Source organism: Pagrus major, chromosome 23 (assembly GCF_040436345.1).
Source record: "Pagrus major chromosome 23, Pma_NU_1.0".
NCBI classification, from domain to species: domain Eukaryota; kingdom Metazoa; phylum Chordata; class Actinopteri; order Spariformes; family Sparidae; genus Pagrus; species Pagrus major.
Genome location: NC_133237.1, coordinates 11,275,314 through 11,289,598, shown reverse-complemented (window position 1 = coordinate 11,289,598; position 14,285 = coordinate 11,275,314). Strand labels below are relative to the sequence as shown.

General features: G+C 40.1%; 1 protein-coding gene across 1 annotated transcript; it reads right to left on the bottom strand.

The window, feature by feature from the left end:
- Positions 1–920: 920 nt before the first annotated feature.
- LOC141019441 (SEC14-like protein 1) lies at positions 921–13,920 on the bottom strand. Its single transcript, XM_073494359.1, has 16 exons — positions 13,725–13,920; positions 13,272–13,360; positions 9,025–9,174; positions 8,742–8,873; positions 8,507–8,635; positions 8,230–8,401; positions 7,668–7,777; positions 7,315–7,504; positions 5,835–5,923; positions 5,676–5,746; positions 5,420–5,591; positions 4,709–4,843; positions 4,423–4,557; positions 2,463–2,714; positions 2,193–2,371; positions 921–1,972 (listed from the first exon to the last, which is right to left on the bottom strand). The coding sequence occupies exons 2-16, from the start codon at positions 13,332–13,334 to the stop codon at positions 1,867–1,869; spliced, it is 2,085 nt and encodes a 694-aa protein (XP_073350460.1). The 5' UTR covers positions 13,335–13,360; positions 13,725–13,920; the 3' UTR covers positions 921–1,866.
- Positions 13,921–14,285: the final 365 nt, after the last annotated feature.

Here is a 14,285-nt window from a genome sequence, read left to right as displayed (position 1 = left end):
TCTCTGACACGGTGCATGTCAGGTGTTATCATAATGTCACCATTAATCATCTGAATGATTGATGGCTGTAGGTCAGCTACCATCCCTTACTCCACAGATACATTTTCATGTGATACATAATTTAGGAGTATTAAATATACTTACCGAGCTATAGTTAACTGTATAATCGACCTCATTTGTCAAGGCCTGTGAATGCCAGTGAAATAATTCAACCTTAAAATCACATAACTGCTCAAAAGGAAGAGGGTTTAAACGCAAATTAGGCATATCAGGAGAAAGAGACGCTGCTATTTATGTGGACAATGTGTGTCTTGGGAGGTCATTAGAGCAAGCTGAGTAATTCAGTAAATAAGCTTCTGGCAAAGTTGGTGCATTTCCTCTTTCTAACAACACTGTCATGCCAGCAGGAAGTCGGGCTCCCATTCAATCGACCCCCTCAGAAAGCTCCACCACTGGCCACCAGAGTTTGGATAGCGTTGGGATAAGCAGCAATGTGACACAAGTTTGCAAACCGAGGAGAAAAAAATAACACAGGGAAATTCAATTAAGCTTTAGCTGGAAGCATCTGATAAGTTTATGGAAATTAAAGTTTTATGTAAATCAGCAGTCTGCCTGGCCCTGTGCCAGATCACAAGGGGCTGCACTATATTGCATTCAAATTAGCTGCCTCAGAAAACTCAGCAGCTATGCCTAACAAGCCCAAAAACAACATTACATGAAATCCAGAGAGCGCTCTGCATATTTTAGGAAAAGGTTTGGTATTATCTGCTCACTCTTAACATCTCACCTTTCGCTGTAAAAAAGATTAATAACCCATCGCTACAATTACTCAAAATAACTTCCCCACTGCTATAGCTCTGCTCCTGCAGTCATTGTTTTCTCTAAATTCAGCATAAAGACACTCTGGAGTTAAATCAATATGAATACTTGTGATAAATTCTTTATTAAAACAATCCTTCTTTCGATTTCTTAGAAGACAACTAGACAAAAAGTGTGTGAGTGAAAGTGTGAATACACTGCAGATACGAGAGCAGCTCCAGTCACAGAGTACACTGACACCTTGTGGTCAGCGAACACAACTTGAGGAAAGGAAAGCTGTGTGTGCTGTACAGATACTTTTTACTTTTCAATCTCTCTGCAACATTTAATCTTATGTAAGAGCTGCTGCTGTGGGGCGTCTCCTGTTGCATTATTGATCCAGCAGATGCTCCTCTGTAATGGCACTTATGGACACACCTCTACTATAAATACATATCAGATATTTGCACTGTGCGTTGCATTTGTTATACATTACTATTAGTCCAACAAAGAAAAGAAACAAGTCAGTCATCATACGCACCGTAAATGAACACTTTAAGTACATGATTCCCTCCAAACAGAGATCAATAAAACATCAAATAATATTTCCATGACACTCTCCTCACCTTCAATCGTCAGATTAATGTCTTATTTAAAGGTGCACTATGTAGCTTTGGGGGAGATATTTTAATCAGAGAAGGAAAATTCATTGATTGATTTTTTTTTATGCTTAAGCAAAATAAATAAACAAACTCTTTGTTTTCATGACTGAATAAACTGAATAAACAAACTGACATTAAAGAACAACACAATTTCACACTGTTTCACTTCATACAGTGTTCTGGGACCTTATTTTCCTCTAAGAACAGCTTCTTTATTCAGTTATGGAAATAATAAATATTCCTGAGTTTGTATTATTACCTCATTAATATTTATTCTCCAAAACTACATAGTGCCCCTTTAAGTGTACTAGTAAAAACAGCCTCTTTATGAAGCCACAAGGCACAGTCGGAGTATATGTCAGGAGGTTTTAGGTCACTGCTGCCTTTGACACCTGCTGAGCAGATGCTACCTGGAGATGGTGGAGCTGGCGTGTGATTGGCTAGAGGACGTAGTGGCAGCGCTGAGCTGAGAGAAACCACTATGACTCGACTCCAGACTGGTCATGGATCCCCTGGAAAATGACAGAAAAATACAGAAAATAAGTGTTAATTCCTACCCAATCACTGTAAATCTAGCACATGGGCAGGTAAACCGGTACAAAAAGAAGAAATCTGACAAACAGAGAAATCTCATTGTATTTTGATAAACACACACACACACAGTTTCAGAGACAAAGACAACATGACACGACGAGAGGAAAAAAAGAGCTCAGTGGGAATAAATAAACTGACCTGAAGTCATGGGATGCCAGCACCTCGGTGTAGTACATGATCTTACACTTGTGGGAGGAGACCTGCAGCGAGGCCAGCACATCATCCACACGAGGCAGGCTGGAGGCGGAGCAGGCCGGGGAGCTGTGGAAGCGCCACTGGAGGATGTAGAAGCCGGGCCAGCGCGTTATGTGGGAGCCCTGTTTGAATGGAGGATAAATTTAACTGCTTTGATGCAACAGACAGAAAACAAGGACAAACAAAAGTTTTGTCAGCCGTCTTCTCTCTCACCTGCACACTCTCTCCCTCCCTGCAGGTGAGCGCTTTCTCCACCATGCTGTAGTCCTTTCCCAGCACCCAGTTCCTGTCTATCAGCTGGGTGTTAACGGCCCCGAGGGACGTGATGCCGTGGGCTCCGAGGGTGTCTTTCTTAGGAGGCTGTGGGGCCCTCTTGGAGTGGTAGATGTTGAAAATCACATCTCCTTTGGACACGTCAAAGTCCCAGGTGATGACGGAGGAGGCCTCAGTGATCTCAACCAGCATCTGCCAGAGGATGTACGGAGATTAGAAAACAAAACAGCAGACAGCAGGTCATTAATCACATTTCTGCAAGCCTGCAATGTAGATTTCTTCCAGCTGGTGGCAGCCTAATCCATGGTATAAAATCCAGCATGGGCATAAATTGGAAATATAAACCTTTACAGTAGCACTCCCCTATCCATTCTCCAGGTCCCTTGCAGCCCCCATCAAATAAAATAAGGCTAATTGTCATCCCTGAATAATAATGTAGGTTATTATTCAGAATTTCACTCAGTGCCAAATACCAGATTTGATTTAACTGGACAGTTGGAATATCATTATCATTACTTTCCCAGGGAGCAAAAAAGCCATGCGAATAGAAAATCTATTTATGAGGATAGAAATTTGACGTGCAGACTTTAATTATTAGGTCATGTCATCGATCACCAATAAGCAGAAATACCAAACAAAAAGCATTCTAATTAATTGTTACAACAATACAACAACAGCCAACCCAGGAAAAGGTCTGAGAATACTACGTAGAAAAAAGGCAGAAGGATAAGTAGGCCTACTTATCTTAACTTTATCTCCGTCTTAAATTATTCTCAGTGCAGATTTTTAGACTACTTTTGAGCCTAGGCTACAAATAAATGTTTCTTTACATTTGTAATGACTATAAAGGCCTATATTTTCAGATACGTCTGTATTATAAACATAACACGACAAGATTATTTGTAATTAATAGCAGGCTGATGATCGATATATTGATATGATGAAATGATACGTCGCTCGCAGTCCTGCTTTTCACGAAAGCTAGTTTTGACGAAAGATTCATGACCAGCTGACAGGTGGTAGCATTGCTGTGACTCAGCTTGTCAGGAGAGAGGTGTCTGATTTCACAACATAGTTGTCATGGATGGATGGATGGACGGATGGATGGATGGATGGATGGATGCTGGGCGCTAAGTTGCTTTAACTACAAGTGTAAATTTGTAACCATGGTGATATTCCAGTGGAGAAATGAATGCTTTCAAGAGCAAGGAACTCTCAATTGCCTCAACAGGGATGACCATAAAGACAGCATCCGTTATCCTGAGTTGACACAGTAAACATCATGTTGGTAAAATGTTAGGCTAGTTGACGTCCCATTCCCGTGCAGGTAGCATGGAGCTGTGCTGACAGGAACACTGGTAACACTTATAATAACCATAATTCATAAATGGTTAATTTATAGATAATTAAACTTGAGTTAAACTATTTCACTCAAACATTTATTAAGTAATCATTTATAGTAAAGTTTGTTAATGGTTAATAAATACTGTGTAGTTCATCTATAAACATTATTTAGAAGGCCATTATAAAGTGGCAACTGATGTTTATTAACCCCCACACTTCATTGTTTGTGTGAAAAAACTATTAACTTATGAGTCATTTACTAGAAATTTACCATGTTTGATCATTTATGATGGTTTTAAGAAAGTGTTCCACGTTATGAAAACCACCATCTGGTCTAGTTGCCGAGTTGTAAACTGGCAGCTTTTGTAATGTTGCAGACAACATGCCTTTGTAAATACTTCAAAAAATATGGCTTCCATCGCCCACAGACGTTCTCTGAATACCCCCTGGGGATGCTACTGCCCCCCGTTAAGAAACGATACTTTAGCAAAGTTAAGATGGCTTCACTCCTACCTACGTGTGGATCTGGGGGCTGATTTAAAAGCAGAAACTCTACCTCATATGGGGCTCCTTTGAAAATACTGGCACTCTTATAGATGGAGTCAGTTAGAAGGCGGTTTTCTTCACTCTCCAGCTCTTCTGCTGTCCTGTACAAAGATTTGGGGACCATGCCTCCCTCAGGGATGTCACACTGGAGAGGGCAGGAAGAAAAAAAACCTCAAGCTCAATGACACCAAGAGAAAACTCACAAGAAAACATGTTTTTATGTGGAAATTAGGTTTCACTGTGTGTGTTTTTTGAGGACAAAATCAACATATTCATGACTGAGAACTAAACCTCACCATGCAGTCCCCTCCCAAGAAGTCGGGGATAATTTCTTTGTCTATGTAGTCCACTAGTCCTCCTGGACCCTGGTAGTCGTTTCCAGCATAAACCAGGAACTTCTTACGGGTGTTCTCGTCAATCAGGGGGCTCACCTGGGAACAAGACAGTCATCAGAGAACACGGACAAAACTGCAGGTTCACATGTTCTGAACTGTAAATGCTGATCCATGGATATTTGAATTATCGTTTAAGAAAAAAATAGGTTGGCTGGTTGGTGGTGTTACTAAGCATCTGTAGTCTATCTATAATTTTCTGTTTCTCCAGGTAATAGCTGTTGCAGCCCACACTTACAGTGTGCTGCTTTTACAGCCTTTATTGTTGTTTTGATTTGTTTTCACATATTAGTGTACTTTTTTTACTACTTGAATTTATTCCTTTGCTGAATGCGATTACTCTCCTACAAACTATATCATTCCATACTGCTGTGGCTGTAATTACATCTGCCGCTATGAGGATCTGCATAACGTATGGTTGTAATTATGCACCTCATTTCTCTTCTTTGTTTATCATACGCTCGTATTCACAATCTTGCACCGGGCTATTAAGACTTTCTCTGCAATATCAGTGTCTGTACGGTACAACTTCATCTATCCTACCACAGTCAGATGATTAATTAAAGCCACATTAATGGCTGCACATAAAATGTCAATGCTGGCGTTTATTCTCACCAGGGTCCAGAGCACTGGGAAAACTCTGGGCGCCCTCAGTATGAGCAGGCGACCCAGAGTCTCGGGGTAGTTGGCCTCCACCACCTCGATGATTCTCAGCAGAGCCTTCACACCTGGTCTCCAGAGGTGACGCATATTAAGACCCTCCAGATCCACCAGGCAAGTCCAGCAGCTGACAGACACGTTATTATAAGACATCACATGACTATATATGCAAGTACTGAAGAAGAAAATGGATGAATTAGTATTTAGGTACCTGATGGGTCGACCGAAGACTCTGGTGTTTTCTTCACAACGCCTCAGTCCCTCCTCGTTGAGAGACAGGACCTGCGTCACATTCATCAAGTTGTAGCATTAATGTGACTGAAGATATTTTAAATGGAAATTACTGTTTATGTGTATGTATTCATGTCACCTGTCTCAGCAGCATCTCCTCTCCCAAAGCTCGTACCAAGCCCTTCGTGTCCATTTGCCCCAGACGCAAGACATACAGAGGACGGCCATCTAAACCACACACACACACACACAAATTCACAGTCTGTACTTCAGAAAACCGGCTTTCACAGGTATTACTTTTACTCTTACCTGGTGGATCAGCTGAGCTTTTAAAAGCAATGACTCATTTTCAAACATGGGAGCTACAACAGATGGTGCTCATACTTTACAGTCAATAATTAACAGGCCATTTGATTTGAACCCGAGTGGACTTAAATACAGAAGACTAAACCAAGAGCTTTCCATAAGCACTGGCTGCCGGCCAAACCGCCGATTTCTTTATTACCTCTGCAGGGAGGTTATGATTTCACCTGTGTCCTTTTGTTTGATGGTTTGTCAGCAGGATTACACAAAAACTACAGAATAAAAGGGACACATCCAGGAATTTTTTGTCACTTTCTTGAACATCGACACTGTGTTTTTCAACATTTTCGTTAATTTCTGAGGAAAGAATGCCTGGATCTTGGTGACAAAAAATCAGGCGTGTTTAGGTGGCTGATATTTATGAGTTGAACAATTTGATGCGGATCCTACATGTGGTGAGGCTAAATTATGGTTAAGCAGTTATGGGTGGTTTAAAATTTAGAGTGATACAGGGCTACTGAGTTTGATATTGGATTAGGCTGGATTGAAACACCAAATAGTTTTGATTGGCTATGTATACACATTTAACAAACACTAGTCTCCGTGAGGGAAACATGCTCTATATGTGCTTGTGTCCTGCCTCGTCGAGAGCCGAGAGTCTTCTTTAGTGTTTGACAAATATTAGCAGTAATTAGCAGTAAACATATGAAGAATTGCACTGATTGCACAGACAGGAGACATGCTCATTAGAATAAAAAGTCCAGTAAAGCGCTGCAGTTTCCTTATTTAATTTATGAGTTAATCACTGAAAAACCATATTGCTAAAACAGGCAATGTTGCCAAAGCAACAGGCCTATGTTATATGAAGACAATATCTGCTGTGCCTCAGCCTCACTTTGGAATTATACAGTTTAAAATGTCCACACACACTTGTTTATTTTTTGCCACTGAGCAATTATGCAAACTAATGTGCCCGAATTCATAATAAATGTGTGGGCTATAACACACACAAGAAGCTTAATTCTCCTTTTGTTACATGTTTACAAATGGGTAGGCAAATTTATTAAAATGTGCACTAATTAATATCAGTGTATGTGATTGAATAGTAGCATTAGAATGTGCCAGAGGACATCAGATCTACTCCATGTTGTTGTGAAAGCCCTGTAAACCTCTCTGCTTCTTTATGTTTACATTTACTGATTAGTTTCCACTTTCACTGGAGATAAACCAAAGCACAATAATAATATTTATTAGCATAATATGAGCAAAATTAGATCACTTTAAGATAAAGTAGGCAGGCATTAATCATTAAGTACCTTTGTCGTGGTGGTGCCAGCCTCCGGCGTAATAGTCCTGAAGCAGTTGTGGGCGCTCCCACGTGTCCAACAGGAAATCTACCTGGTGCTGCTTCCTCCAGGTGAGTGACTGGCACATGAACTCTTTGGCTTTGTCAAGGTTGAAATCTCTGGCCCTCAGGAAGCGTAGCACATGCTGATCCTTTGGAATCTGTACAGCAACAAGCAGGGGTCAAAATTACTGATAAATGCAGAACATTTTAGCCGATGGATGCTTGTTATCTGCGTTACATGTGAGCAGCAAAACCAACTTAAGTGTGTGAGCAAACTGCTCCGTAGTCAAACAAAATTGTGTGTGTGTGTGTATATGTGACCTTGCCCTTGTTGTTTTCTTGGAGCCACTGGCGCAGTCGAATAAGACAGCTCTCCTGCAGAGGAGTTAAATCACCTAGGTAACGTCTGATGTAGTCAGCATCTAGCTTGTCTGGGGGCCAAAACACAAGTACAGTGTAAAGTTAGCATATACTGCGTGCAACAAATGAAGACACGAGAAGCTGTGCACTGCAGTGTATTTTCAACACAAGCCAAAATGATAAAATGAGTTGCTTCTGCAAGCTCTCCCATGTTTGCTGCTGTTATTTTTTATACAAAATCATAGTAATATAATAATATATTCTGCTATAGCACCATCAAATCAATAGTTATTTACAGACTTAAAAATGTTACTCTAAAAAAATTACTCAAACAGAAGAAGAGGAGCAGCAGCTAGTTATTTCACTCCCTGTAAACATCTCAGTCCTCGGTGAGAGTACATACTGTGAACTAGTCAACACAAAGGAACAATACCACGATGCCACTCATATTTTAACTTTATCAATGCACTTTGGTGTTGACTGCTATGACACACTTAATTGTGATTGGCGAGTAAATGCTGACCATCAGGAGAGCCGACCACCAGCTCTGTGTCTTTACTGTCCAGTCCATTCCTAGCACCCTTCACTGGGATTGCTCTGGTAGTGCCAGAGACAACAGGGGGGGTCCAACGAGGTATGTAAGTTACTCCTTCTTCCTCCAGCTCTCTGAGGTAGTACTCAATAATTTCTTTACCCTACAACACAGAAAGGAGACAAGACTTTGAGTTAATGTGACACTGTGGTAATTTCTGGCTGATTTGTACAAATTAATACGTAAAAGTTAGTTCAAAGACACCAACCTTCTTAATGCTGCTAGCATATTGTTTCATAGCTATCTTCTCTGCTGTGCTCTCGAAGCCAAAAAAGGACTTAATATCCATACTAGCTGTCTGTTCAAAGCACGTCCAGTCTTCATTCTCTGGATGAACCTGTAGAAGAGAATAATGAATCAAAAATATTGTTATAAAAGTATCAAAATATTAACTTATTTAAAGTGACCCATGTCCATCTGTTGACATACTGTACGAGGCTCACCGTGTAGTTGCAGCACTCTCGGACAACGACTCTGCTGGAAAAGGTCTCGTTGTGGACCTCGATGCGAAGCGTCCTGTCTCTGCGGTTTAGAGTGTTCTTTTGGATAAAGTACAGGTAATCTACACCGGCGATCTAAAAAAAAGAAAGTACAAATTCATGCAACACTGCCACAACAGTTCCCACACTCTGATATAGTCTTGACAAACTATTTACTATTTCTTCAACCAATTATAGCAACTGTTGACGCTGTTTCAAGGCCTTCACTCTGTCAGAGGAGACATACCCGCTTAAGAAGCCGCGGGGCATCGATGTCGATCACGCAGCGCCTCTCAGTCACCAGTGTGGATCCATCCTTGCTGTGGTTCTCACTGATGATCTCGCTGTCTACAAACACTGGGATCAGGGGGCACTTTGGGAACCTCCTCACATAGGCCTGAGAGGAAGAAATAAATCACATGTGAAAGAAAGGTAGAGATGCCCATTAGAACAAAACAAATTCTAGATCCTCTGGTCCTGATGATTGTTCTCATCCTTGTATGACTATTTTTACTTTATTTGTGCAATTGGCTCCGTTCATTCTGTTCACACTCAAGGTTTTTGCTTTTGTCCTGCATACTTTGATTTAGCTCTCAAATTGGGCAGGAAAGCTTTGAATGGACCCATTAAGAGAAGGTCACTTGTATTTGCAATAAGAGTAAACTGTGCTGTTATGAAAATATTGTTGACTAATAGTACAGCATGTCATTTAGAGCACCTAATTTCTTTGTCAGGTTCAAATGCATTAATAGTTAGCAGTTTAAACAGTTCATATTAATGCATATTAACATTTGATGGGTTTTTTTGCAGTGCAGCAGCCTGCAGCTGTGGCAGCTTTTACAAGCCGTGATTACTTGGTGTTTTATTGCCCACAGCACACTGTATGACCATCTGTCCAGGCTAATTTCTGCAGGGCTCTCCTGTCAATATTAAATTGAGACGCTGAGTGGCTGTTCCAGGATCTGAAAAAATGAGCCTTCAGGATACGTAACTAAAAGCAGTGTGGTTTTTGCTGATAACCTACTACCAAGTAACCAAGAGCAAGGAAGGAACCAACCATTACAGGGCAACGTTTCACAATATGGACACAAAATTCTGAGTAGTTCTTAGGGAACAGACTGAAAACCAACTACTAGTTAACCATTAGTTAATGAGTGACTCCTATTCCAATTTTAATACATTAAGTCTAGTTAATCCTTAGTTAATGATTTGTCAAGACGAAAAAAACTGTGAGGAAACCAGGGAAAGTAGACTTGTTAACTAATAGACAGGTATTCATGAAGTAATGATTCAGTCTTCAGTAAACACTCAGTATGATACACCACTTTACTTAAAAGGACACAAAAAGGGCAAGTAATCGTACGATAATGATTAAGTAACAAGGGACTACCTAGTAACTATATAGACTATATATCATGTTAGATTTTGGATACTGTTTTATTGTGATATTTTGGTATAGTTATTGTCTTTTTCTGGTTATAAAGGCTGCATTTCAGTAAAGTTATGAGACTGTTCCACTTGTTCCAATACTTGCCTTTACCAACTTAGTCATTGCATCTGCATTACTGATGATAACTTAGCAAAAATCTGTGTTATTTTGTTATATTGTTGGAAAATACCAATAGTCATCCCTATGATATTGTCACAACGTATATATTGTATATATTGATTGCATTGTAGCATAGAAATATTGCCATATTATTTTAAGGCCATATTGTCCAGCCTTTGTAACAATAACTGAGTTTACCATAATACTCCCTTGATCCCTTGAATTGAAAAACACTGACAACCTAAACTGTCACATCTGCAATAAAGGTTTAAAGAACTAAACTAACTATATTATAAAAACACACCACAGGTATTGACGTGCAGAAAAAAGGAACAAATAAAAGACATTTTCAGTTGTGTTTTTTTTCTCTCTGCGTGTCTTTCAGCAACACACATATCCAGCTTGTATTGATACAGCACAGCATATGAGGAATCTAAATCAATAAGATGGCATTATTCACTAAGCAAATTAATGGGAGAGCTTTCCTTGGTAAATAAGCAGCATTGACTGGTGTTACATAACAGACACACTGTGCAACAAAACCAATACGTTTCACTGATTGCAGACCAATTGAATTCTTTGTCCTTCCTATTCCTCTCAGTGCTATAAGCATAAAAAGATAAAAGCTGAGCAGAGTGTGTTCAAGGATAACTGTCGGTGGCCTCAGAAGACCTCCTCTTACTTCAGAAAACAACATATTTCACATTAGCGACCCAATAATTGTCTGATGGCCACGGCTGTGAAGCAGAAAAAATTCTTTATTAAAATTTCCTGTAGCGATATTGATTAAAAGCAACTCCGTTGGTGTAAAGCATGTACAGGTAGCTTAGTTTTTTCTACAGCAGAACAAATCTAGCGCAGTTTAATTACATAAGCTTTGTCATATAAAGGTGTCATGAGAGGGACAATAATTATGACACGGGTTAAACATCAAGTGGTATCCTGGACACTGATGAAGACTGTTAGCTAAGGTAATAACTTGGAGTACGTCGGTGGCAGGATCAGCCAGGGGACTAATGAGAAAGCCCAGAGATAAATGAGAGCGGAGGAGGCAGTTCTATTCACTGGGTCCTCTCCTTTATGGTGCTGAGGCCTGGATCCTTTCACAAGGGCTGCTATTTACTTTCCACAAAGGGCCTATTTCAGAGATCCTTTTCAATAACATGTAGTGATGCGAGAGGTATTTCTGCAAGAGATGTTTCATGGAAAATAAAGCTTGTGTAGGTGTTGACTTGGACTGTTTGGTGAAAGAGTTTAAGCCTGCAGTGTCACTCTAGCGACACAGGCTTTACCGTCTCTGAGGGTATTGCATAAGTCTTTGGCTTAATATGTAACTTCAGAGGACAAGAAACAGACGGTGAAAGTGGGTGAAAACAGTCTACTTCTCATTCTACTTTTGTCCTACTTTACTTCACACACAGTTCCCGTTCTTACATGAGTTTAAATCATTGAGTTGCAGTTTGCAGGTGAAGTTTTCCACTCAAGGGAAAGAGAGTTAATCTTATGGTGAATAAATGTTTGGAAATCAAGATCTCTGTTGCTATTTCAGTGGATTTCTCCGGTATGACTGTTGAATAATGCTGCACTATAATATAAATCTTGTGACGGTTAAATTAATATCACTGGAAGAGCAGTCAGCCGAGAAATTCAAGGAATGTTTTAATACCAGTAGTTTTTTCTTTGAACTGGAGCAAAGATAAAACAATTAAAAAAACTCCTGACCTCTCAGGACAACACACACAACGAGTTTTAAAAGAGCTACAGATGTGTATCTTTACAAATACTTTATGCTTAAATATCCAACATGTAGCCCAGTTTACAATCAACGATCTTGACCAATTTCTGATTCGCCTGTATTTATTTTTGTTTTTCTAACTTATTCTAGCAGTCAGCATCAAGTGCCATACATCATTTAATTCAGGAGAACCTTAGAAGAAATTCAAACTCTGAATTTTAATATTAATGAGGTAATAATACAAATTTGGAATTTATCTTTTCCATCACTGAATAAACAAGCTGTTCTCAAAGGAAAATAAGGTCCCTAGAGCACTTATTGAAGCTAGAAAGGTGGCAGGGTCCGCCACATATATACAACACAACACTTAAATCTACTCGGTAATTCTGAGGTAATTGGTGTCCTGACTTTTTTAAAGTGAAGTCCGTTTTTAAAAGTTACAGTGTGGATGTGTCAAAAAAAAGTGCAGAGAGTAAAAGACAGGGTATTACATCATAACAGAGGACACTGAAGCAAAAGTGAGTTTTCTCAGATGGGCTTAATGTATTATCCTTTGAACATGAGCAACACAAGTAGCGAGGCATATGTGTGGTACCAGTGAAAATCTGAGAAACTCTCCTTTCCATGAGTTTTTAAAGAATATGGATCGGATCAGCAGCTCAAAAACTACTGAGCACTTTCGAGCGATAGCTATTTCTAGCCACCGGCATGTGTCTGGGTCTTTGAGGGTCAAAGGAACAAAACACTTAACTAAAGTCTGGTATTGAATTAAATGAAAAGAAAATGTATTCCTTTAGGTGCTGAATTAATATCAAGTTTATTAAGCAGCTATTTCACAGTATGTGACCTGTAGACTACTGTGTTTACTGCAGACTTGGGTGAAAAGAGAACAGAACATACTGTCCTCCACTTAACATGTACGTTTATTGCAGTAATGTCTAACTCAAGAGCGAGACACATGACCCCTAGGATGCAGAAAAGGCTACAGCCATTTTGTAAGTTTTAGTGTTTTGTATTATTTAACATTGATCTGTTTTAATATTTTAGTTTTTCATTCTCAGCAGAATATGTTTCAGGAGTGCAAGGGGTCACAGAAACACTGGATGAGAAGAGTAACAACACAGCTGAGTCACCAATAGTTATGTAACATCCTTCAAGTGCTTTGGATCATCACTTATCTTGATAACAGATGTTCACACACAGTACTCACCGCCATTATGAGCTCAAACGGGTGCTTGTAGACCCGCACAGGGGACTGGTACTCCTGCACCATGGTGGACCCTGGTTCACAAACAGCCTCTGGTAGACAACCACAAAGACATGACACAGCAGTGTTCAGGTGAAAAGAGCAGGGCAGCAGCTTTTCACGGGTTATTATACTGTTATGAAATGGTACTAGCACGTCAGCTGAGTGGAGGGTCAACGTTCAGACACACGTGATTTACTGATGTCCAGCCAAACTGCATGTGCCGGTTAAACTGCTTAAGTTTGTCCAGAGCTACCCAAGTTAGCATTATAGCATAATGTCCGCTGCTGAGAGGGGATACAAGTAAAAAGCAAGCCCACGTCTGTCCCGTGACAGCCTGGTTACCGTTGCTATGCTAAGTATGTGGGGGGGCAAGCGGCCTGAACGGCGACGGAGAGAAAGACAAACTTCACTTACAGCCGTTTGAATCCGAGCCGCTGAATTTAAAGTGCGTCACTGCAGCTGCCAAACTGTCCTCCTTACATCCATAACGTCAACTCAGGAGGGGAAATGTAAAGTCCCCTCAATGTAAACAGCAAAAACAAAAGTAGTGTAACCGTCTGTCCGTCTGTCCGCAGCAAGGACTGCTGACTCCTCCCCCTTTCACACAAACAGGAAGTCAGTGTGACACTTTCTGTCAAATGTACAGGTGTTATCTGGCGTTTTATTGTGAAAAGCCAACACATTACTTTGTTACATTCACAGCCCCTTCCGGTGGACCCCATGGGACCTTTATTCTGAAAAAATAAATATGTATGACAGTAAATCATTTTTTTGATCCTGTTTGAATAGTGCCATGAATTACACATATGATGTTTCTGAATTAAAAAAGAGACTTTTTTCAAGTCAAGACAGATAAAGTTTGTCATAAATAAAGTAAAACATCGATTGTCTCGCCATGGCCGCCAACTTGGCTCAGAAAATGTACTAAAATGGATTAAATCACAATAAATCTGATCATACTGACAACTGTAGTCA